Source organism: Salvelinus sp. IW2-2015, linkage group LG36, assembly GCF_002910315.2.
Source record: "Salvelinus sp. IW2-2015 linkage group LG36, ASM291031v2, whole genome shotgun sequence".
Lineage (NCBI taxonomy): Eukaryota > Metazoa > Chordata > Actinopteri > Salmoniformes > Salmonidae > Salvelinus > Salvelinus sp. IW2-2015.
Genome location: NC_036875.1, coordinates 1,558,355 through 1,581,667, shown reverse-complemented (window position 1 = coordinate 1,581,667; position 23,313 = coordinate 1,558,355). Strand labels below are relative to the sequence as shown.

Genomic DNA, 23,313 nt, shown 5'->3' with positions numbered 1-23,313 from the left:
GTCAAAATTAAATACTACAAAAAAAGGACAATATGCATTTCAGGGAAAATAACCAACACACTATGACAGTTTATTGTGAAATACACACAAATTACTTATTCGAAATGTGTGACAGACACATGAAAAGTCCCCTTTTTGGTGTGTATGACAGTTTATTGTGAAATACACACAAATTACTTATTCGAAATGTGTGACAGACACATGAAAAGTCCCCTTTTTGGTGTGTATTACACGATTTCCATCACAATGAGTATTACACCATTTTTTTCTTCATAATGCATTAGTATACATTACACGAATTCCAATTTGTGGTGGCTAATGTTAGCTAGGCTAGCTAGGTGGCTAACGTTAGCTAGGCTTTGAGGTTAGGGTTAGGTGTTACGGTTAGGGTTTGGTTTAGGGGTTACGGTTAGGGCTAGTTAACATGCTAGCTAAGTAGTTAAAGGGTTAGGTTTAGGAGTTAGGTTAAAGGGTTAGGGGAAGGGTTAGCTCATTTAATAAGTAGTTACAACGTAGCTCAAAAGTAGTAAGAAGTTGCAAAGTAGCTAATTAGCGAAAATGCTAAAGTTATCCATGATGAGATTCAAACACACATCCTTTGGGTAGGTAGATGTTTGTGTTATAGTGATTCAATAGATTGGAATAATCTATCATGGTATAACAACTCGTACTCTCAGTGATAGATTGTTCCAATATATTGACTCACTGTGCCACCTAAAAAATAATTTACAGCCTGTGTATTACATGTTAATTAACTTGCAGGTGATTATGAAATGATGTAAACATAATTGTGTTATTTTCAACCCAGTATCACAGATTATTGTTTTTGTGTGCAATATACCATTTTGTATACAGTGCATTTTAACTTATACCTTATACATTTATGCTACAAACATTAATTTACAAGGGCACAGTTATCAACACACCTCAATGCATTCACATATCAGGCAGCAGCCCTGTGTTTAAAATTTAAATGGAGGATATAACTGTAATTAACGCTATACTGTAGGTCAGAGCACATTTTTCTATTCTTTCTTCCATGGGTGAATTGTTTTTAACATCAACCCCAAACAATATGACCAAAATATCCCTCAAATGAAACTATGTACTAGCAGATGTTTACACATCCTCTGAGGATTGTGGTGGAGTCTTGTGCCTTTTAATGTAACACAACACTTTTTATGTGAGGAACTCTCATAAAATGTGTCTTCTCATCTGAGAAAGCTTGATAGATGTATAGTTGGTTGTAATAGCATTACATTAAGCGGTGTCTGAGCTGGCTCTCGCATAGAATTCTATGACCTGGTACCAATTTCTTTTGGAAATTGTTTTCTAACTTACCTCCTGCAGCCCAACTGGCTTGGATTCTGATAGTTTTTTGTGTGAAGCAGATGAAACCAGTACCACACATATTGTATAGCTGAGAGAAACTAAGACGTATGATAGTATAATAGGCAGAGTTGAAGAGGTCTGATTGGACAACATTGTTTCCTACACTCGCAAATACAGCTGTACTGGCACCAACTGCTTCCTCACAGCGTAGTATACAGTCATTACCAAACCATACTTCATTGATTCCATCAGAGCTCAGGGAACTATCATATATACACAATAATTGTTGTGCACAATATTTGCTGTAGTGTACAACTAGCTTGCACTGTCTTAAAGACGGTAGAAGATGTGGAAATATGTGTTTGTGTTCCGATTATCTTTGAAATGCTCACACAATACCTTATTTTCTGTGAGAGGTACCTAAAACCTCCTAGCCCTCCCCATTGACCTATAATGTGGCTCATTGAATGGATTGTTGATAGTGTAACTAAGCCCAAGTACAGAGTTATAAAGTTAAGGAAAACTATTTAAGAGAAGATGACATTACGGTGACAGGCTTTCCACATCTTCACCTTATGATCACATCCTTCAATCTTTGTCAATTGAATTCACGTCACCAGACAGAGGAGCTGAGGGATATAGAAAACATCAGATCAGCCTGGATGTGTGGTAGCATGTCCCGTAATTTGTTTTGCTGCTGTGGGTTTCTTTTTCAATGGCATGTTTTTAAAAAGCAGCTGAGGTAATTGAGATATATATATTTTTTATGCTTTTCCACAAAAAACTTTGCTTATTTGACTGAGAGCAAATACCTACAGCATGTGGATGGCAAAGGTGTAGTAAGTACGCAGCCCAGTCTCCCTTAATAAGATGCTGCTACCTTAAGCCCACTATACCAATGATGAGCTTTGGAGTGAAGTGCACTTAATGGTCTTAATTGATTTATATTAAGTAGTTTGGCCCATAATTGCCATGTAGACCACCAACAGCAACGTTAACTGCAAAACACATTAATCTTAAACTGTGCTAAGCACCACATGCGGTGGTCCTCTGATACAATTAGCTAATTTAATGTCAGAAAATGTGTGTTTGGGTGGGTAGTATCAGGCATGGAAGAGATCACAGCGGTCATTAACAATAGAACAGGCAGACTGCAACTGTTTATTTACCAAGGTTGCTCATTCACTTCTCTGTACACCTGTGTCTTAATGAATTCCCAGTGCACCAAAGTCCTAAATAGACAAATTACATGTGTCAAGTGCCAAGGGTGAATTCCGCTTCTATAGCCAACTTACTTATTCAAGCTCAACGGTGTGGTGTTATAGCAGATCCATCTTTTTTGATGGGCGAGATCCTGCCTTTTGTCCCAAATTAATCACAATTACCAGTACTCTTACCGCCGCTCTGACCAAGGAATGGAGTTGGAGGCCGCAAATGATATCAGTAGCTGGGTGATCGGGGTGTATCTCCTATTAGCAGCCACAATGCACTCTTGTTATCTAAGTGCGACTCCAGAACAACTGAGAGCCAACATCGGACAAACAGGGCAGACATGTACAGGAGCTATTAAGTTAAGGAGCCATTACGGCACCATGCATGTGGATATGTATTTATTATGCATAAGATACAAAACTAACGCCACATGGGCTCCTAAAACTTCCACTGACTGTCACAGATCCCCCCCAGTACTGCTGCTCATACCATTCACCAGCTCCAGAAGTCTACGTCACCGGCCTTCTAGGTGTCACTGAACTGGATTCATTACCACCAACCCCGGACTGTCTTGTCTTATTACTCACACCTGGTTCCCATTCCCCCTGATTAGCATGTGTATATATGTGCCCTCTGTTCCCCATTGTCCTTGTCGGTTATTGTTACCATGTTCGTTGGTCTTGTGAGCACCTGTGCTGTTGTATCGGCCATGCTACGTGTGATTGTACACATGTTTGACGGGTCTCGTCCCGTGTATTATTTAGAGGTTTTACACTCTTTACTCTTTTGTTTGGATGGAGAAAATAAAACCCCCTGTTACATATTCCTGCGCTTGTCTCCTATCATTATACAGCGTGACACCGACACATTTGGCCCTCCATTTAATTTCTACTCAGAGGCAATCAAATTCAAGCGTTGAAAGCCAGATGCGAAAACAAAATACTGAAGGTCTCCAGACATCCAAAAGTTTAGTCAATGAGATGAGGGCTCGATTCAATCAGATCCGATGTAGCTAACTTCCGCAGAGCGGTTGTTTTGGCAGTGTCGGAGTTGGAACTGCATTAGAGCTGTCAAATCCAGAAGCTACTCCCAGCATTATACCTGTAGAAGGCATTGCTATTGGCTGCACGGTGTCGCTTTATGAGAAATCCAATGAAGCATTGTTTACCAGTTTGAACACTGGAATGTGAGATGTAATCAACACCGCGATGAGACTGATATAACTCCTCATTATTAAGTTTCATTATTTTCAATTTAAGCTTCACTATCTCTATATAGCCTGCACTTTCTCGTTCTGTACTTTTAACACGAGTGGGACCGGTGTGGCTTCGTGACAATGATCACAAGAGCAGCTGCTTACTGATTTCACAGCTCTAACACAGTTACACCTAAGACACCGGCAAAACATGAATAAAAAATATATAAAAATATTTAACCTTTATTTAACTAGGCAAGTCAGAACAAATTCTTATTTACAGTGACGGCCTACCAAAAGGCAAAAGGCCTCCTGCGGGGACGGGGGCTGGGTAAAAAAATAAATATATATATATAAATATAGGACATAACACACATCACGACAAGAGAGACAACACAACACTACATACAGATAGACCTAAGACAACAACATAGCAATGCAGCAACACATGACAACACAGCATGTTAGCAACACAACATGACAACAACATGGTAGAAACACAACATGGTAGCAGCACAAAACATGGTACAAACATTATTGGGCACAGATAACAGTACAAAGGGCAAGAAGGTAGAGTCAACAACATCACATAAAGCAGCCGCAACTGTCATTAAGAGTGTCCATGATTGAGTCTTTGAATGAAGAGATTGAGATTAAACTGTCCATTTTGAGTGTTTGTTGCAGCTCGTTCCAGTCGCTAGCTGCGGCGAACTGAAAAGACCCAGGGATGTGTGTGCTTTGGAGACCTTTAACAGAATGTGAAGGGTGTTGTATGTGGGGGATGAGGGCTGCAGTAGATATCCCAGATAGGGAGAAGTGAGGCCTAAGAGGGTTTTATAAATAAGCATCAACCAGTGGGTCTTGGGAAGGGTATAAAGAGATGACCAGTTTACAGAGGAGTATAGGGTGCAGTGATGTGTCCTATAAGGAACATTGGTGGCAAATCTGATGGCGGAATGGTAAAGACCATCTAGCGGCTCGAGAGCACCCTTACCTGTCGATCTATAAATTATGTATCCGTAATCTAGCATGTTTCAGCGTTAGTTTGGCAGCTGGGGTGAAAGAGGAGCGATTACGATAGAGGATACCAAGTCTAGATTTAACTTTAGCCTGCAGCGTTGATACGTGCTGAGAGAAGGACAGTGTACCATCTAGCCATACTCCCAAGTACTTGTATGAGGCGACTACCTCAAGCTCTAAACCCTCAGAGATAGTAATCACACCTGTGGGGAGAGGTGCATTCTTCTTACCAAACCACATGACCTTTGTATTGGAGGTGTTCAGAACAAGGTTAAGGGTCCTTAATAAGGGCAGCAACCTTAAAGAAGAAAGGGTCTAAACCATCTGAGCCAGATACTTTTTTGAGGTCAAGTTTTAGGAGCTCCTTTAGCACCTCAGACTCAATGACTACCAAAAGTATGATACCTGCTCGTCGAACATCTCATTCCAAAATCATGGGCATTAATATGGAGTTGGGCCCCCCCCTTTGCTGCTATAACAGCCCCCACTCTTCTAGGAAAGCGTTCAACTAGATGTTGAAACATTGCTGCAGGGACTTGCTTCCGTTTAGCCACAAGAGCATTAGTGAGGTCGGGCACTGATGTTGTGATTTTAGGTCTGGCTCGCAGTCGCTGTTCCAATTCATCCCAAAGGTATTCGATGGGGTTGAGGTAAGGGATATGTGGAGGCCAGTTAAGTTCTCCCACACCGATCTCGAAAAAAAAATTCTGTATGGACCTAGCTTTGTGAACGTGGCCATTGTCATGCTGAAACAGGAAAGGGCCTTCCCCAAACTGTTGCCACAAAGTTGGAAGCACAGAATCGTTAAGAATGAATAAAATAATAAAAATAATTGTTTAGAATGTCATTATATGCTGTAGCGTTAAGATTTCCCTTCACTGGAACGAAGGGGTCTAGCCCGAACCATAAAAAACTGCCCCAGACCATTATTCCTCCTCCTCCTTGGCACTATGCATTGGGGCAGGTAGCGTTCTCCTGGCATCCGCCAAACCCAGATTTGTCAGTCGGATTACCAGATGGTGAAGCTGATTCATCACTCCGAAGAACGTGTTTCCACTGCTCCAGAGTCCAATGGCGGCGAGCTTTACACCACTACAGTCAATGCTTGCCATTGCGCATGGTGATCTTAGGCTTGTGTGCGGCTGCTCAGCCATGGAAACCCATTTCATGAAGCTCCCAACAAATTGTTATTGTGCTGAAGTTGCTTCCAGGGGCAGTTTGGTACTTGTTAGTGAGTGTTGCAACCCGAAAACAGTCACATTTTACGCGCTACGCGCTTCAGCACTCGGTGGTCCTGTTATGTGAGCTTGTGTGGCCTAACACTTCAGTTCTGAGCTGTTGTTGCTCCTAGACGTTTCCATTTCACAATAACAGCACTTACAGTGGACCAGAGCAGCTCACAGGGCAGAAATTTGAAGAACAAACTTGTTGGAAATGGTGTCACCCTATGACGGTACCACGTTGAAAGTCACTGAGCTCTTCAGTATGGGCCATTCTACTGCCAATGTTTGTCTATGGATATTTTATGGCTGTGTGCTCAATTGTATACACCTATTAGCAATGGGTGTGGCTGAAATAGCTGAAACCACTAATTTAAAGGGGTGTCTACGTACTTTGTCCAGTGTAAGTTATTTATTTTTGTATAGTTTAAGATCAATTAATCAATCAATGTGCATGCAGAAACATAGATATTAAAACAAACTATTCTGAAAATCTACCTTCAACCAAGCATTCTGGGAAGAATGATAATGAGGCCTCGCCCATGTCGTTTTCACTCAGAGAGTTAACGGAAATGTACTCAACAGAGTCGAGCAACAACAACACAACACAGTGTTGATTCTACTGTGATTCAAAAAACACTTGATTTATTCACGGCATGTGGTGTCAATTTAAATCCCACTGGTGTTAACCCCACAAGAACCAACACTCCGATATAACATTCGCAACACTTTCTACCTGACCACCGAGATTTTAACACTTTCAAATTTGCTGTGTAGTTAGGAGTGGTGACAGAGTAGAGGAGAAGGGGAGAATGTGACTTCTGTTGCCCCTAGAGTAATGGTGCTAATTTGGAAACATGCCTGTGGACCCCGGGGCCTCCTCATGCTCCCTGCGCTAGTAGTCTCCAAAACCAAATATTCCAATTAACCACACACAAGACATTTTTTTCAGATGGACGCCTCACATTAAGGGCCTTATGGTTCTGGGGGTGTAGAAGACTATGGTTTTAGCTGTGTCTTTGGGAAACAGAGAGATTAACAAAGCTGATTCCGAGCAGTGAATAATGTTATAAAGTCTGTTTTGGTCAGACAGGATTTTAGTTGTTTTGAATTGTCGACTCCATTGTTAGCCTAAATAGTATTTACCGTAAATCTTGGCTTAGTTTTAGTTTTCGGAACTGGATTCTTTTGAGTGTTTATTTCAGTAATCATCTTGCTTTTTTCATCGATTCGTTTCAGTCTTTAGTTGTTGGTTTAGTTAACTATTCTTGGATGACCACTCAATAAAATAACAGCATGTTAAATGGCATTGGCATGACTTATTGTTTCCCTTTTACAGCAATGTGCATCACTGGTCCAAAGTATGTGTCTTATGGCATTAGTTGCCCATGTCCCCAATGCTGGACTGGCACCCCTGATGGTTCATGGGGAAACCTTGACTTGTCCAGCCTCAGATGCAGGCTCTCTATCCGGGATAGAGATTAGGCCCTCAGAGGGGTAACATCTCCTCATTACAGCCAATCACCAGCTAGAATTTAAGTTTACATCATTCAAGGGAAATGTCGCCTTCAGCCTATAACGATCCATTATCTTGTCATAACCTTGTCATACAGTGTTGAGTACTACATTACAATTGTCCCAACCAGCACTGTCTTCATTAGAAATTATAAACACTATCTAGGTTGACAGCCAATTCCATTTAAACTCAAACCAGGAAACAAATTGGAATGCAATGCAGTAAATGACAAGCGCCCACACTGTAGCTCACAAAGACCCCCCCCCCCCTCCCCACACGCACAATTTTAATTAGAATGGAATTTACCCTCAACCTTGAAAACATTGGTCCTTTATCGAAATGTGTGCCCTCTACTGGCAGAGATAGGTTAAAGTAATAGCCAGATTGAATTCCAAATCGACAGATAGTCTCTTCTCCATAGCCACTACTGTAGATCTGACTATGGGAGGATTGGATAGGTGAAAGCAATATGGCAACATTTCCATCCAGCCAGTCAGAAGGCAAGATTAAGCTATTATGATAATGCTACAGCGACCCAATCCTCTCAGAGCTACTGGAGTTCTTAGGCACAAATAAGCCTTTGGATGTAGGCTAGGAGTCCATTTGGAATTGTGCTTATGTCACTGTAACACAGGTTATGGAGAGCTTAGCATAACTTATAACACATATAACATGAAACTTACATTTTTTCTAACAATAAATATTTGAAGAAAGACCCTCAGCAAAAATATGTTTATGATTGGATGTTAAGCATTATGATAATAACATTATACTTTATTATTAAAAAACACTCACATAATAACAACCACCGATCAAAATGAAAAAAAGTAATTGTATTTATGTTCATGTTTAAACTGATCTCAATACATGTATATAATATTGATCTGCAAGAAGCGAAATATCAACCATAAATATAACCCCTCTTACATTTTCCTCTCTTACATTTTCAAACAGCATATTTTACATCAGCTTTAAGAGAAAAAAGGGCCATTGCGTTTTTTTGCTGCTCTAGTACAAAGAAAATAAAAATGATTGAGCATGTATGATCAACATGACAGCCTGTAATGGAATTTGTTTCTTTATATGTACACTACCTGTCAAAAGTTTGGACACACCTACTCATTCAAGGGTTTTTCTGTATTTTGACTATTTTCTACATTGCAGAATAACAGTGAAGACATCAAAACTATGAAATAACACATATGGAATCATGAGGTAACACTTTCGGAATTCTCTCAACCAGCTTCACCTGGAATGCTTTTCCAACAGTCTTGAAGGAGTTTCCACATATGCTGACCAATTCTTGGCTGCTTTTAATTCACTCTGCGGTCCAACTCATCCCAAACCATCTCAATTAGGTTGAGGTCAAGTGATTGTGGAAGCCAGGTCAGCTGCTGCAGCACTCCATTCCCCTCCTTCTTGGTCAAATAGTCCTTAAACAGCATGGAGGTGTGTTGGGTCATTGACCAGTTGAAAAACAAATGATAGTCCCACTAGGCGCACACCAGATGGGATGGTGTATCGACGCAGAATGCGGTGGTAGCCATGATGGTTAAGTGTGCCTTGACTTCTAAATAAATCACTGACAGTGTCACCAGCAAAGCACCCCCACACCATCACACCTCCTCCTCCATGCTTCATGTTGGGAACCACACATGCGGAGATCATTCGTTCACCTACTCTGCGTCTCACAAAGACACAGCGGTTGGAAGCAAAAATCAAAAATTTGGACTCATCAGACCAAAGGACAGATTTCCACCGGTCTAATATCCGTTGCTCATGTTTCTTGGCCCAAGCAAGTCCCTTCTTCTTGTTGGTGTCCTTTAGTAGTGGTTTCTTTGCAGCATTTCACCATGAAGGCCTGATTCACGCAGTCTCTGGTGAACAGTTGATGTTGAGATGTGTCTGCTACTTGAACTCTGTGAAGCATTTATTTGGGCTACTATTTCTGAGGCTGGTAACTCTAATGAACTTGTCCTCTGGGTCTTCCTTTCCTGTGGCGGTCCTCATGAGAACCAGTTTCATCATAGCGCTTGATAGTTTTTGTGACTGTCACGACTTCCGCCGAAGTCGGCCCCTCTCCTTGTTCGGGCGGCGTTCGATGTCACCGGCTTTCTAGCCACCGCCGATTAACCCTCTGTTCCCCACGGATCCTGACGGATCTTCCTCCCTCACAGGGCAACACCTGGTCGTCAACGATCCTGGTCGTTGTGGATCGGTTTTTCTACGTTCTGCCGTCTCCTCTCTTTGCCCGGTCTCCCTACGGCCCTACAGACTGCGGAGGCCCTGTTCACACACGTCTTCTGGCACTACGGTGCCTGAGGACATCGTTTCTGATCGGGGTCCCCAGTTCACGTCCAGGGTCTGGAGAGCGTTCATGGAACATCTGGGGGTCTCGGTCAGCCTCACCTCAGGTTTTCACCCCGAGAGTAACGGGCAGGTGGAGAGAGTAAACCAGGATGTGGGTAGGTTTCTGTGGTCATATTGCCAGGACCGGCCGGGGGAGTAGGCGGCGTTCATCCCCTGGGCAGAGATGGCCAAAAACTCACTCCGCCACTCCTCCACTAACCTCTCTCCTTTCCAGTGCGTACTGGAGTATCAGCCGGTACTGGCACCTTGGCATCAGAGCCAGATCGAAGCTCCTGCGGTGGACGAATGGTTTAAGCGCTCGAAGGAGACCTGGGACGCCGTCCATGTGCACCTAAACAATTGTTGGAAAAATTACTTGTGTCATGCACAAAGTAGATGTCCTAACCGACTTGCCAAAACTATAGTTTGTTAACAAGAAATGTGTGGAGTGGTTGAAAAACAAGTTTTAATGACTCCAAATTAAGTGTATGTAAACTTCCGACTTCAACTGTACATGCTACTCAGACAGACACACAGACAGACTGTGGTGTGTATTCATGGATGCCAAGGGAAGCCAGGCTTCACCAAATATTTGACCAATAAAAAAATTTAATAAATAAAATAATATATATTTTGTCTCTAGCTTTGTTTTCATATTTTTCCGTCAATTAGCAAGTGGCTGAATCTCAGGAGAAATCACTTGAGCGAAACAGCGCCCTTCTGTCTCAGTATGTGTATCCCATTTAAGTGATGCTGTCTGGACCAAAAGAGTAAAACATGTTGCCGCAATAGCGTTTGATTGATTGATGCCAACAAGCATTTGACCTCCCTTGTAAAAACAAAATGTGTTGAAAAGAATCAGCCAATCAGCGTTGAGCTCAACTGTGGGTTGTCCATGTACAGCAAAATTACTTTTGGTGTCTAAGTTTGTTTTCAGTGTACTAAACTAAGCAAACAGTATATAGCCTTATTGATTTGATGATGTTAAATTGTTTAAGTTGAAATGGTGCTGGAATAGCGGAGGCAGTGCTCCTGTGACTTGCGGTAACTCTGTGGTTCTAAATCAGTTGTTGTTGTTTAGTAAACTGTCAAACATTAACTTGCCTGATCATGCTGTTGGTGATAATACTGTTAGTTACATGCAGTGGCGACCCATATATTTTAATATTTTTTTGTGTCTTTTTTTTGTAGACTTTTTTGACATTAATACAGTACGTGTTGCATATCAGTTTGCAAACAATATAATAATAAAAAAATAATCATTGAGTTAATAAAGACGCATACAAACTTGGCATAGCTCAGTGCCTTCTGTGGTGGTGGACCAGCCAGCGGAAAATATGGAGCGTAGGGTTTGGTGATGTTCTCTAGTTGCGTCGTGATTGGGTAATGTTCTCTAGTTGTGCCGTGATCCTGACACACTACGTCACCGCAAAATCTACAGGGAGAGCAAGCCCCTTGGGTGCTGCCATAGACTTACATTAGAATTGCCCAACAAAGAAGGCTCAAGGTGGTCCCGTGTGGCTCAGTTGGTAGAGCATGGCGCTTGCAACGCCAGGGTTGTGGGTTCATTCCCCACGGGGGGACCAGGATGAATATGTATGAACTTTCCAATTTGTAAGTCGCTCTGGATAAGAGCGTCTGCTAAATGACTTAAATGTAAAATGTAAATGTAAGGTCATTGGCCACAGATAAAATGACGTCAAATCACATTATATCTACTGTAGCTTTGATTGGACCGATCATGTCAACATCATGCTTTAATAAAATCTTAGCCCGCAAGCTAGAAAGCGGTCATCTTCATTAATCAAGTCGACAATCTACTGGCAAATGCTTTTCAACTCTTGTCATATGATGAGAAATTATAGATAAAACATACTCATCGGCCATTGGACATAAACATTACACAACAAGTTGGAAATCGTAAATTCAACAATGAGTGGTTTGGAAGGAATCAGTGGCCAACTGCAAGCATTGCAAAGCAATCACTAGCCTGCTATTCAGTGGAGAGGGTGTGTGGTCCAAGTCTGGGTTTAAGGGTCTCTTTTCCAAGCTTAAAAGGATAAATATTCACTCGCAACACACCATTGGCCAGAAAAAGTTGAATACATTGGCCATGCTGTCAATCCAGCATTACTTCTGACGCATTCAAAACAACTGGAAACTTGGAACTGGGACATTTCAGTCTTCAGTGAGTTCAAGACAAATGGAAACTTGGTTAAAAAAACGAGCTCCGACTGGGAAAATCCATTTTGAGCGGTCTTCCAAATCGGAATTCCAAGGCCTCTTTCTAGAGCTTCAACCTGAAGATCACTGATGTTATGATTCAACCTTGTTGTCTTGAAAGCATCATAAATCTAGAGAATGCCAGACTTTGATGACAACGTTTGATGACAAAATTTGTCCACGAGAAGGACCGCCGCCGTCACCTTCCTCATAAGGTGAGTCCAAAAATGTATTGTATGCTAATGCAAAAATTATGTAATATGCCCACGAGATATGTAGCTGTAGCTAAGAAAGTAATACTAAGTGTATGTTGTGTAGTAAGCTGTTAGTAGCCCATGTGCCTTAGCCTAATTCCCACTCATAAATTAGCCTACTGTTCTAACTTGGTGGTGAACCTGTAGCATATAGCCTGTTTTATGAAAATGGCATTAATTATTGTAGGAACTTAATTTGGCTGCTTATATGCCCCCTTTTTTTATCCTACGGTTCTGAATTGGTGTACAGGGAGAACACTGAAATAACAGCCCATGTTCTGAATTCTGTCGCTGTACATTAAAAAAATGCTGAACAAAGAGTTATGTTGACAACGTCCGTCCTAGCTCGGTTAATTAATGTCTTAATCGAAATTACGGATTGCCTCTTATCCGCTCGTCATTCCGTTATGCCATAGTTTGTACATCTCAATTGTCGGTAGAAACCACATTTGTTTATGCAAGTTAGCCATATCAGCTATGTTTTTTTAAGCAGTAAATGAGGCTGAATTAACTGTTTCGCTGCCAGACAAGGCTCCACTGATAACCAGGTGTAGCAGTGGTAAGGATTCACTCCATGGTGCTGAAAAGAAAGCTCTGCTGTTGACCCAGCTTTATGTAGGCCCTGACAGTTTGTGGGCACAGTTTGTCAACCCTATAGTGCAAGTAATGTTTTATTTAGTGTTGTGTTGTGTAGTGGCTTTGCTGACATGCATCTGAATAAAAATGTGTGGTTTGCCCCAGCAAGATTTACTGTGCACATATCACCCAAAACATTGCTATGTCATTATTTATGCAAAATATATTCAGATATTATTCGAATGTATGCATTTTTAGAGGCAAATACTCTGATGTGAATTTCTGGCTCAGTTGACTGTCCTAGCCTATTTCAATAGTACTCTTATTAGCCTACTATTAAAGCATTGTGAATTACCTTGGTCCTAGACCCATGTTAGCAAATCAAAACATTAAAAACAAACACGTGTTTTAATTTGGGACAGTTTATTTTCTTTTTGGGGCGTTTGAAATTGCACTTCGGGACAATTCTGGGATGGTTAGTCTCTCTCGAACCCTGCATATATCATGAGCATAGACACGATAGCTGTGTTTTAAAATGATTAAATAAACTGAATTCACAGTAAAACACATGATAGTGCCAAAAAATAAAGTGTCCTTTGAATAGTCGGTCGAGGGCAGGTGAGGAGAATCATGTTAACAGTGTGGGTATCATGTTTACTTTACATATAATAAATTAGTTAGGATCACTTAAAGGCGCAGGACAGATAAATACAGAGAACAAAAATAAACGTGCAATGCCATTGGCACAAGGGTCGTGTGATGCAGTGAAGAATGATGGGTAGAAATTAGTGTTCACATTCCAGTGACCTCAGACGTCAGCCTAGAATAGTTACGGAAGAGGGGAGAGGGGAAGGGTGAAGGAAAAAGAGAGAAAAAAGAGAGAAAAAAACTATTCTGAGATTGGACACTTTCGCACAACAGTGAAACTCTGCAGAATTCTGGCTTTTAGGTCTCCATGTTACATTTACTATTGTTTTTTTGGTCATGCATATGGATTTTATGATGCACTTTGATAAAAACCAATCCAAATTTTCCAGCTAATTCTGGATTTTCCCTCATTGAAAAACCTGCACCTAAGTCTCTTGAACTACGAATAGTGTGAGTTCAAACGTAGTCCTCTATCACAATGGAAGTTGTTGACTTAATAATTTAAGTCTCCCTGCAAAAAGGAGAACCTCCGAAACCTCCTTACTATTTACATAAAAAGCACTTCCTTTTCATTCCAAATTTGATGCAACAATATCTCTTCACAAACGCATCACATCACTCGAGACTCATGGCCAATAGCATTGCTCAGTAGCAATCTGAATAGCAATATTTTTTTGTTTTCCACTTTTTATCCGTTTTTACTTGCCTGACAATTAACTACAAGATTGAATCTGCAAACTTATCTCTGACCTAGCAAACAGAAAAAGAATGTAACAATTAACCTAAGCATTCGGCATGCTGAAACACTATACGTAACTCTTTACATTACATGAACAGAATTCAAGTCAAATTTTTTCACTTTGCTTTACAAATAGCCTCTTTAGTCTCTTCAAAGCTGCTAAAGCTTAAGTGTCAAGTGCTAAAGGAATCAGGTAGCCATTAAGTTCTGTGGGAGTATACATGGGGTTATTGGGGAGACAGTTGCCGCTGTTAGCTTCTTGATAGTGGAACCAGATTTGGGCCTCAGGATGTTGTCATGGATGACGGGTCATTCCACATGGCAGCCACGTCCCTGAACCTGTCAGTGGAATTGTGGGAAAGCAATAGCCATTAGACTCTTTCCAACCGCTTCTCTGCAAACCAAACCCTAAAAGAAAGAAGTCACAGAAAACAAAGCCCCCATGTTGTAAATTGTGTGTATCAGTCAGGATTGAAGCATATGGATTGGAACTGTACCCCTGACACTGTCTCGTTTCAGGGTTGTGTTCATTAGGTGCCAAGGGAAGAAAACGGACTAAAACAGGGACAGACTACCTGGCCTTTGTTCTCCGGGCTCTAATGACCATTACCCAACTTTGAAGATAAGTTATATGAACATTTCTGAAACTTTATGGGAAAAAGCTTTTTATTTTGTTTTGTGATAATGAGAGAGTGGTCTTAGAGGACAGTGAGAAGAAGGAGAGAGGGGAGAGCATAAGGGAACTTAAAAATACAAATTTGATCTTCAATAGTGTATAATACACTGCTCAGCTCCTGGCTATACTGCCTCTGGAAAATACAGGAGTAGATGCTACCAACCACCACCAGGGTCAGATTCCCTTCTATTTAAAAGGTTAATGGACTTTGTGCTGAGACAAAGTCTCGGTCCCAAATGGCACCCCTTTAAAAAAAATATATATATATATCCCAATGCCCCAGGGCAGTGATTGGGGACACTGCCCTGTGTAGGGTGCCGTCTTTCGGATGGGACGTTAAATGGGTGTCCTGACTCTCTGAGGTCATTAAAGATCCCATGGCACTTATCGTAAGAGTAGGGGTGTTAACCCCGGTGTCCTGGCTAAATTCCCAATCTGGCCCTCAAAACAATCATGGTCACCTAATAATCCCCAGTTTACAATTGGCTCATTCATCCCCCTCCTCTCCCCTGTAACTATTCCCCAGGTCGTTGTTGCAAATGAGAACGTGTTCTCAGTCAATTTACCTGGTAAAATAACGGAAAAATAAAAAATAAAATAAAAATTCCCTAAATATATAGGAAGCAGACTGCCATTTGGGACGCACTACGGCTGAATCCTCTGTATTAGCCCACTTGATTTATCTATAAATAAAGAGCTTGATACAGAGAAGGAAGGGGGATACTTAGTCAGTTGTACAGCTGAATGCCCTCAACTGAAATGTGTCTCCTGCATTTTACCCAATCCCTCTGAATCAGAGAGGTGCGGGGGGCTGCCATAATCAACATCTACAGCACCTGGGGAACAGTGGGTTAACTGCCTTGCTCAGGGGCAGAACTACATATTTTTACTTTGTCAGCTCAGGGATTTGATCCAGCAACCTTTCGGTTACTGGCCCAATGCCCTAACCACTAGGCTACCTAAGTTATGTGTAACTTACCTGTGTTGAGGTGAATGTTTTTTTACTGGGCTCAGTCATTAGCCAGAGCAATGACACTTAACCTAAAGCAGCCTACCATGAAAGATCTATCATAATAATGATATAATCCTCGTCAATAATGACACAACATTTTCAAAATGTAATCAATTGCTGACTAATCTCAATAAAACATGTCATTGGGTTAGGTCTGTTGCCACCTAACTGCCATCACACAATATGACTCATATTGATGCCAGAAAGAGCCGTGGAGGTTTGACAGAAGGTTTCTTTGTACAAAGGGACTCCTCCACAGACAACCATTTCCCACGGAAATGTACTGGAGGTAACTGATTCGGCCTCATGCTAACAATGCATACTGCTTGCATTAGCATTATTAGTGTCAGCGCTCTGATGTTGGCGGTGGGTAAGAGGTTACCTTGCGTTGATGAGGTACTGGGCAAGGCTGATGTTGGCGGGGGTTCCCGTGATAGTGATCTGGCGCTCCGACGAGCCCTCCATGGCATTAGCGATTTTGATCTGCGCCCCAGACATCTGGCGGATCTCGTTGATTTTGGTTCCCTGGCGCCCGATTATGCAGCCTATTAGCTGGGAAGAAATGGCAGTGGCTCATTGCAGGGTCAGTTCCATTGAAACACAGTAACTACAATAAATCAATTTAAAGTAATTTGAGAAATGTTTCATTTTTCATGAGGTATTTTTCATGTCATTGAAAGTTGATATTGTTACAAGGCAGCATTTTTAAGTCTGTGTATGTCTGTGTTAACTAATAATTGTCTTCACAGTAAAAGTTATCTTGTGGGGAAGTTCTTTGAATTACTGTTAATCTACTGAGCGGAGAGTTAAAATGAGTTGACCCTGATACCGGTTCATTAGTAGTTTATCATACTGTTGTCCTTTACTCACATCATTTGGAATTGTGAGTTCATGAGTACTGGCCGGGGGGCTGGTATCCAAACCTGTGTTGGGGAACAGGGAAGGAGAGAACATGGCATGAATAGCATTTTTTATCAATTGGAGGATGTCTTTGCTGTGAGTCAGGACCTTGGTCTCAGGATTGCAGTCCTAAGGCATCAATGAACCAAGGACCTTGGTTTGTTACCATAGTAGTCAACATGAGAGCCGTGCCCTTGGGGTGAGATCCAACATAATAGAGATCCCATTGACTCTAATGTACAGTGGGATCCAAATGTATTGCCACCCTTGATAGAGATGAGCAAAAAAGACTGTATAAAATAAATAATAAAAATACTGAGCTATATTGTATGCTCAAATAAATAGGAATGTGTATTTTATTTTATACTAATACAATTGCTAAGAGAAAAATATTTTGTTTAAAGCCCCTATGCTGCCTTTTTAATTTAAATGTTTAAATCATCACTTTTTATTTTTTTCACTTTTCACGTATTATTATAATTTTTTATAACTTGTTATAATCTATTTCCCTGGGCCTCCTTTAGCCACTAAAATGCTCAGTCAGACTGTGTGGGCATGGGGATACAAATTTAAATATACACTACATGACCAAAAGTATATGGACACCTACTCGTCGAACATCTCATTCCAAAATCATGGGCATTAATTTGGAGTTGGTCGCCCCTTTGCTGCTATAACAACCTCAACACTTCTGGGAAAGCTTTCCACTAGATGTTGGAACATTGCTGCGATCTTGCTTCCATTCAGCCACCAGAGCATTAGTGAGGTCGGGCACTGATGTTGGGCGATAAGGCCTGGCTCGGTGTTCCAATTCATCACAAAGGTATTCGATGGGGTTCAGGTCAGGGCTCTGTGCAGGCCAGTCAAGTTCTTCCACACCGATCTCGACCAACCATTTCTGTATGGACCTCAATGTCATGCCCCGTGAAACAGGAAAGGGCCTTCCCCAAGCTGTTGCCACAAAGTTGGAAGCACAGAATCGTTTAGAATGTCATTGTATGCTGTGGCATTAAAATGTCCCTTCCATGGAACTAAAGGGCCAAACCCGAACCATGAAAAACAGCTCCCGACCATTTTTCCTCCTACACCAAACTTTACAGTTGGTACCATGCATTGCGGCAGGTAGCGTTCTCCTGGCATCCACCAAACCCAAATTCGTCCGTTTGACTACCAGATGGAGAAGCATGATTCGTCATTCCAGAGAATGCGTTTCCACAGCTCCTGAGTCCAATGGCGGCAAGCTTTACACCACACCAGCCGAAGTCTTGGCATTGCACATTGTGATCTTAGGCTTGTGTTGGAAACCATGGAAACCCATTTCATGAAGCTCCCGACGAACAGTTCTTGTGCTGCCATTGCTTCCAGAGCAGTTTGGAACTCGGTAGTGAGTGTTGCAATCGAGTACAGGCGATTTTTATGTGCTATGCGCTTCAAAATTCGCCAGTCCTGTTCTGTGAGCTTGTATTTGTATTTATTAAGGATTCACATTAGCTGCTGCCAAGGCAGCAAATCAAATCAAACTTTATTTGTCACATGCTCCGAATACAACAAGTGTAGACCTTACCGTGAAATGCTTACTTACCAGCACTTGATAAAGAGTGCAGTTCAAGAAGAGTTAAGAAAATATTTACCAAAAAAACAGAAGTAAAAAATAATAAAAAGTAACATAATAAAATAACAATTACGAGGCTATATACCGAGTCAATGTGCGGGGGTTCAGGTTTGTCGAGGCAATTTGTACACATAGTTAGGTGTGAAGTGATAATAAACAGCGAGTAGTAGCAGTGTACAAAACAAATGAAGGGGGGGTGTCAATTGATTAATTGTTCAGCAGTCTTATGGCTTGGGGGTAGATGCTGTTAATGAGCCGTTTGGTCCTACACTTGGCGCTCTGGTACTGCTTGTCACGTGGTAGCAGAGATAACAGTCTATGACTTGGGTGACTGGAGTCTCTGACAATTTTTAGGGCCTTCCTCTGACACGCCTGGTATAGAGGTCCTGGATGGCAGGAAGCTTGGCCCAGTGATGTACTGGGCCATTCACACTACCCTCTGTAGTGCCTTGCGGTCGGAGGCCGAGCAGTTGCCATACCAGGCAGTGATGCAACCGGTCAGGATGCTCTTGATGGTGCAGCTGTAGAACTTTTGAGGATCTGTGGACCCATGCCAAATCTTTTTAGTCTCCTGAGGTGGAAAAGGTGTTGTCGTGCCCTCTTCACGACTGTCTTGGTGTGTTTGGACCATGATAGTTTGTTGGTGATGTGGACACCAAGGAACTTGAAAGTCTCGACCCACTCCACTACAGCTCCAGAGATTCTAATTAATAGGGGCCTATTCGGCCATCCTTTTCCTGGAGTCCACGATCAGCTCCTTTGTCTTGGCACCACACTGCCAGATCTCTGACCACCTCGCTATAGGTTGTCTCATTGTTGTCGGTGATCAGGCCTACCACTGTTGTGTCGTCAGCAAACTAAATGATGGTGTTGGAGTCGTGTTTGGCCACGCAGTCGTGGGTGAACAGGGAGTACAGTAGGGGACTGAGTACACACCCCTGAGCGGCCCCAGTGTTGAGGATCAACAGGGCAGACATTTTGTTGCCTACCCTTACCACATGGGGGCGGCCCGTCAGGAAGTCCAGGATCCAGTTGCAGAGGGAGGTGTTTAGTCCCAAGGTCCTTAGCTTAGTGATGAGCTTCGTGGGCACTATGGTGTTGAAAGCTGAGCTGAAGCCAATGAACATCATCCTCACAGAGGTGTTCCTTTTGTCAAGGTAGGAAAGGGCAGTGTGGAGTGCGATTGAGATTGCTTCATCTGTGGATCGGTTGGGGCAGTATGCGAATTGGAGTGGGTCTACGGTATCTGGGAGGATGCTGTTTATGTGAGCGATGACCAGCCTTTCAAAGCACTTCATGTCTACAGACGTGAGTGCTACGGGACGGTAATCATTTAGGCAGGTTACCTTCGCTTCCTTGGGAACAGGGACTATGGTGGTCTGCTTGAAACATGTCGGTATTACAGACTCAGGGAGAGGTTGAAAATGTCAGTAAAGACCCTTGCCAGTTGGTCTGCGTATGCTTTGAGTACACATCCTGGTAATCCGTCTGGCCCCACGGCTTTGTGAATGTTGACCTGTTTAAAGGTCTTGCTCACATCGGCTACCGAGAGCGTTATCACACAGTCATCCAGAACAGCTGGTGCTCTCATATGCATGCCTCAGTGTTGCTTGCCTCAAAGCGAGCATAAAATGCATTTCGCTTGTCTGGTAGGCTCGCGTCACTGGGCAGCTTGCTTCTGGTTTTCCCTTTGTAGTCCGTAATAATTTTCAAGCCCTGCCACATCCGATGAGCGTTAGAGCCGGTGAAGTAGGATTCAATCTTAATCCTGTATTGACGCTTTGCTTGTTTAATGCATTGTCTGAGGGCATAGCGGGATTTCTTATAAGCGTCCGGATTAGTGTGCCGCTCCTTGAAAGCGGCAGCTCTAGCCTTTAGCTCGATGCGGATGTTGCCTGTAATCCATGGCTTCTGGTTGGGACATATACGTACGGGAACTGTGGGGACGATGTCATCGATGCACTTATTGATGAAGCCAATGACTGAGGGGGTATACTCCTCAATGCCATTGGATGAATCCCAGAACATATTCCAGTCTGTGCTAGCAAAACAGTCCTGTAGCATAGCTTCCGTGAATCTAAAATGATGTTTTACGTTTTACGTGCTCCCAACCGATTGTGTTTTTTTGTTTGTTTGTAACTTATTTTTAAACTATTTTTGTACATAATGTTGCCGCTACCATCTCTTATGACCGAAAATAACTTCTAGACAACAGGACTGCGATTACTCGCCATGGACTAGCAGAATCCTTTTTCTTCTTTCAAGACTCTGACAAGCCCGAGGCGGAGGATATACGGCTCCCTCGGGAACAGGCCCCGACCCCAGTGATCTGCGTGAAGAGGAGACGGAGAAAGAGAGGCTGGAGGCTGCCTTCTGAGGAGTAGGAAGCGATCGAATAAACCCCCACTCCTGTCACGCCCTGGCCTTAGTTATCTTTGTTTTCTTTATTATTTTAGTTAGGTCAGGGTGTGCCTTGGGGGATGTATGTGTTTTAGTTTGTCTAGGGGTTTTGTATGTTTATGGGGCAGTGTCAAGTCTAGGTGTATGTATGTCTATGTTTGCCTAGAATGGTTCTCATTTAGAGACAGCTGTCTATCGTTGTCTCTGATTGGGAACCATATTTAGGCAGCCATATTCATTAGGTAGTTCGTGGGTGATTGTCTATATGTAAGTTGCCTGTGTMTGCACTYATTGTAATTATAGCKTCACGKKCRTTTGTTGTTTTTGTATAGTTTGTTTAAGTGTTCTTCGTCTTCGTTATAATAAATAGAAGATGTATTGTTATCACGCTGCGCCTTGGTCCTCTCTTCATCCAAACGACGAACGTGACAACTCCTCTCAATTCTGCTCGCAAACATGCAACCTTTGGACAACAAAATGGAAGAGTTATTGGAAAGATTAACTACCGACGGGACATTTAAAACTGTAACATCTCATGCTTCACGGAATCATGGCTGAACGACGACAATATCAACATACAGCTGGCTGGTTAGACGATGTACCGGCAGGATAGAACAGTGGCGTCTGGTAAGACAAGGGGCGGTGGTCTATGTATTTTTGTAAACAACAGATGGTACACGATATCTAAGGAAGTCTCGAGCTATTGCTCGCCTGAGGTAGAGTATCTCATGATATGCTGCAGACCACATAACCTACCGAGAGATTTTTCATCTATATTCCTTGTAGCTGTTTACATACCACCAGCACACAAGAAAACGCTCATCCAGAGGCGGCGCTGCTAGTAGCGGGGGACTTTAATGCAGGGAAAATTAAATCAGTTTTATCTATTTTCTATCCACATGTTAAATGCGCAAACAGAGGGAAAAGAACTCTGGACCACCTATACTTCACACACAGAGATACATACAAAGCTCTCCCTCGCCCTCCATTTGGCAAATTTGACCATAATTCTATCCTCCTGATTCCTGCTTACAAGCAAAAATTAAAGCAGGAAGCACAAGACACTTGATCATTAAAAAAGTGGTCAGATGAAGCAGATGCTAAGCTACAGGACTATTTTGCTAGCACAGACTGGAATATGTTCTGGTATTCCTCCAATGGCATTTAGGCATTGAGGAGTAAACCACATCTGTCATTGGCTTCATCAATAACTGCATCGATGACGTTGTCCCCACAGTGACCGTACATACATACCCCAACCAGAAACCATGGATTACAGGCAGCATCCGCACTGAGCTAAAGGCTAGAGCTGCCGCTTTCAAGGAGCGGGACTCTAACCCGGAAGGTTATAAGAAATACCGCTATGCCCTCCGACGAACCATCAAACAGGCAAAGCATCAATACAGGACTAAGATCGAGTCTAACTACACCTGCTCTGACGCTCGTCGGATGTGGCAGAGCCTGCAAACCATTACAGACTACAAAAGGAAGCACAGCCGGGAGCTGCCCAGTGACACGAGCCTACCGGACAAGCTAAACTACTTCCATGCTCGTTTCGAGGCAAATAACACTGAAACATGCATGAGAGCATCAGCTGTACCGGAAGACTGTGTGATCACGCTCTCTGCAGCCGATGTGAGTAAGACCTTTAAACAGGTCAACATTCTGGTCGCAGGGCCAGACGGATTACCAGGATGTGTACTGCGAGCATGCGCTGACCAACTAGCAAGTTTCTTCACTGACATTTTCAACCTCTCCCTTACTGAGTCTGTAATACCAACATGTTTCAAGCAGACCTGTGCCCAAGAACACTAAGGTAACGGGCCTAAATGACTACCAACCCGTAGCACTCACGTCTGCAGCCATGAAGTGCTTTGAAAGACTGGTCATGGCTCACATCAACACCATCATCCCAGAAACCCTAGACCAATTCCAATTTGCATACCGCCCCAACAGAGCCACAGATGATGCAGTCTCTATTGTACTCCACACTGCCTTTTCCAACCGGGACAAAAGGAGCACCTGAGAGAATGTGGGAATGCTGTTCATTGACTACAGCTCATCAATAAGCTATGGACCCTGGGACTAAACACCTCCCTCTGCAACTGGATCCTGGACTTTCTGATGGGCCGCACCCAGGTGGTAAGGGTAGGTAATAGCGGTCGACCGATTAAACGGAATGGCCGATTAATTAGGGCCGATTTCAAGTTTTCATAACAATCGGAAATCGGTATTTTTGGACACTGGTTTGGCCGAATTTTTACACCTTTATTTAACTAGGCAAGTCAGTTAAGAACACGTTCTTATTTTCAATTACGGCCTCGGAACGGTGGGTTAACTGCCTTGTTCAGGGGCAGAACGACAGATTTTTACCTTGTCAGCTCTGGGGATTCAATCTTGCAACCTTACAGTTAACTAGTCCAACGCTC

At 42.6% G+C, this 23,313-nt stretch overlaps 1 protein-coding gene across 6 annotated transcripts in view; it reads right to left on the bottom strand.

Moving 5' to 3' along the window:
• Positions 1–13,587: 13,587 nt before the first annotated feature.
• Positions 13,588–23,313, bottom strand: part of pcbp3 (poly(rC) binding protein 3) — a 153,900-nt gene continuing 144,174 nt past the window's right edge. For 4 of the 6 annotated variants that reach the window (XM_023981663.2, XM_023981664.2, XM_070437567.1 and 1 more), the window contains 3 exons: positions 16,843–16,895; positions 16,355–16,524; positions 14,076–14,623 (listed from right to left, as the gene is read on the bottom strand). In XM_023981663.2, coding sequence (XP_023837431.1) covers positions 14,569–14,623; positions 16,355–16,524; positions 16,843–16,895 — 278 coding nt within the window. In that variant the 3' untranslated portion in view covers positions 14,076–14,568. Of the gene's footprint in view, positions 13,718–14,075; positions 14,624–16,354; positions 16,525–16,842; positions 16,896–23,313 lie in introns of those variants that run through there. The other 2 variants (XM_023981665.2, XM_023981666.3) reach the window with 1 other exon arrangement.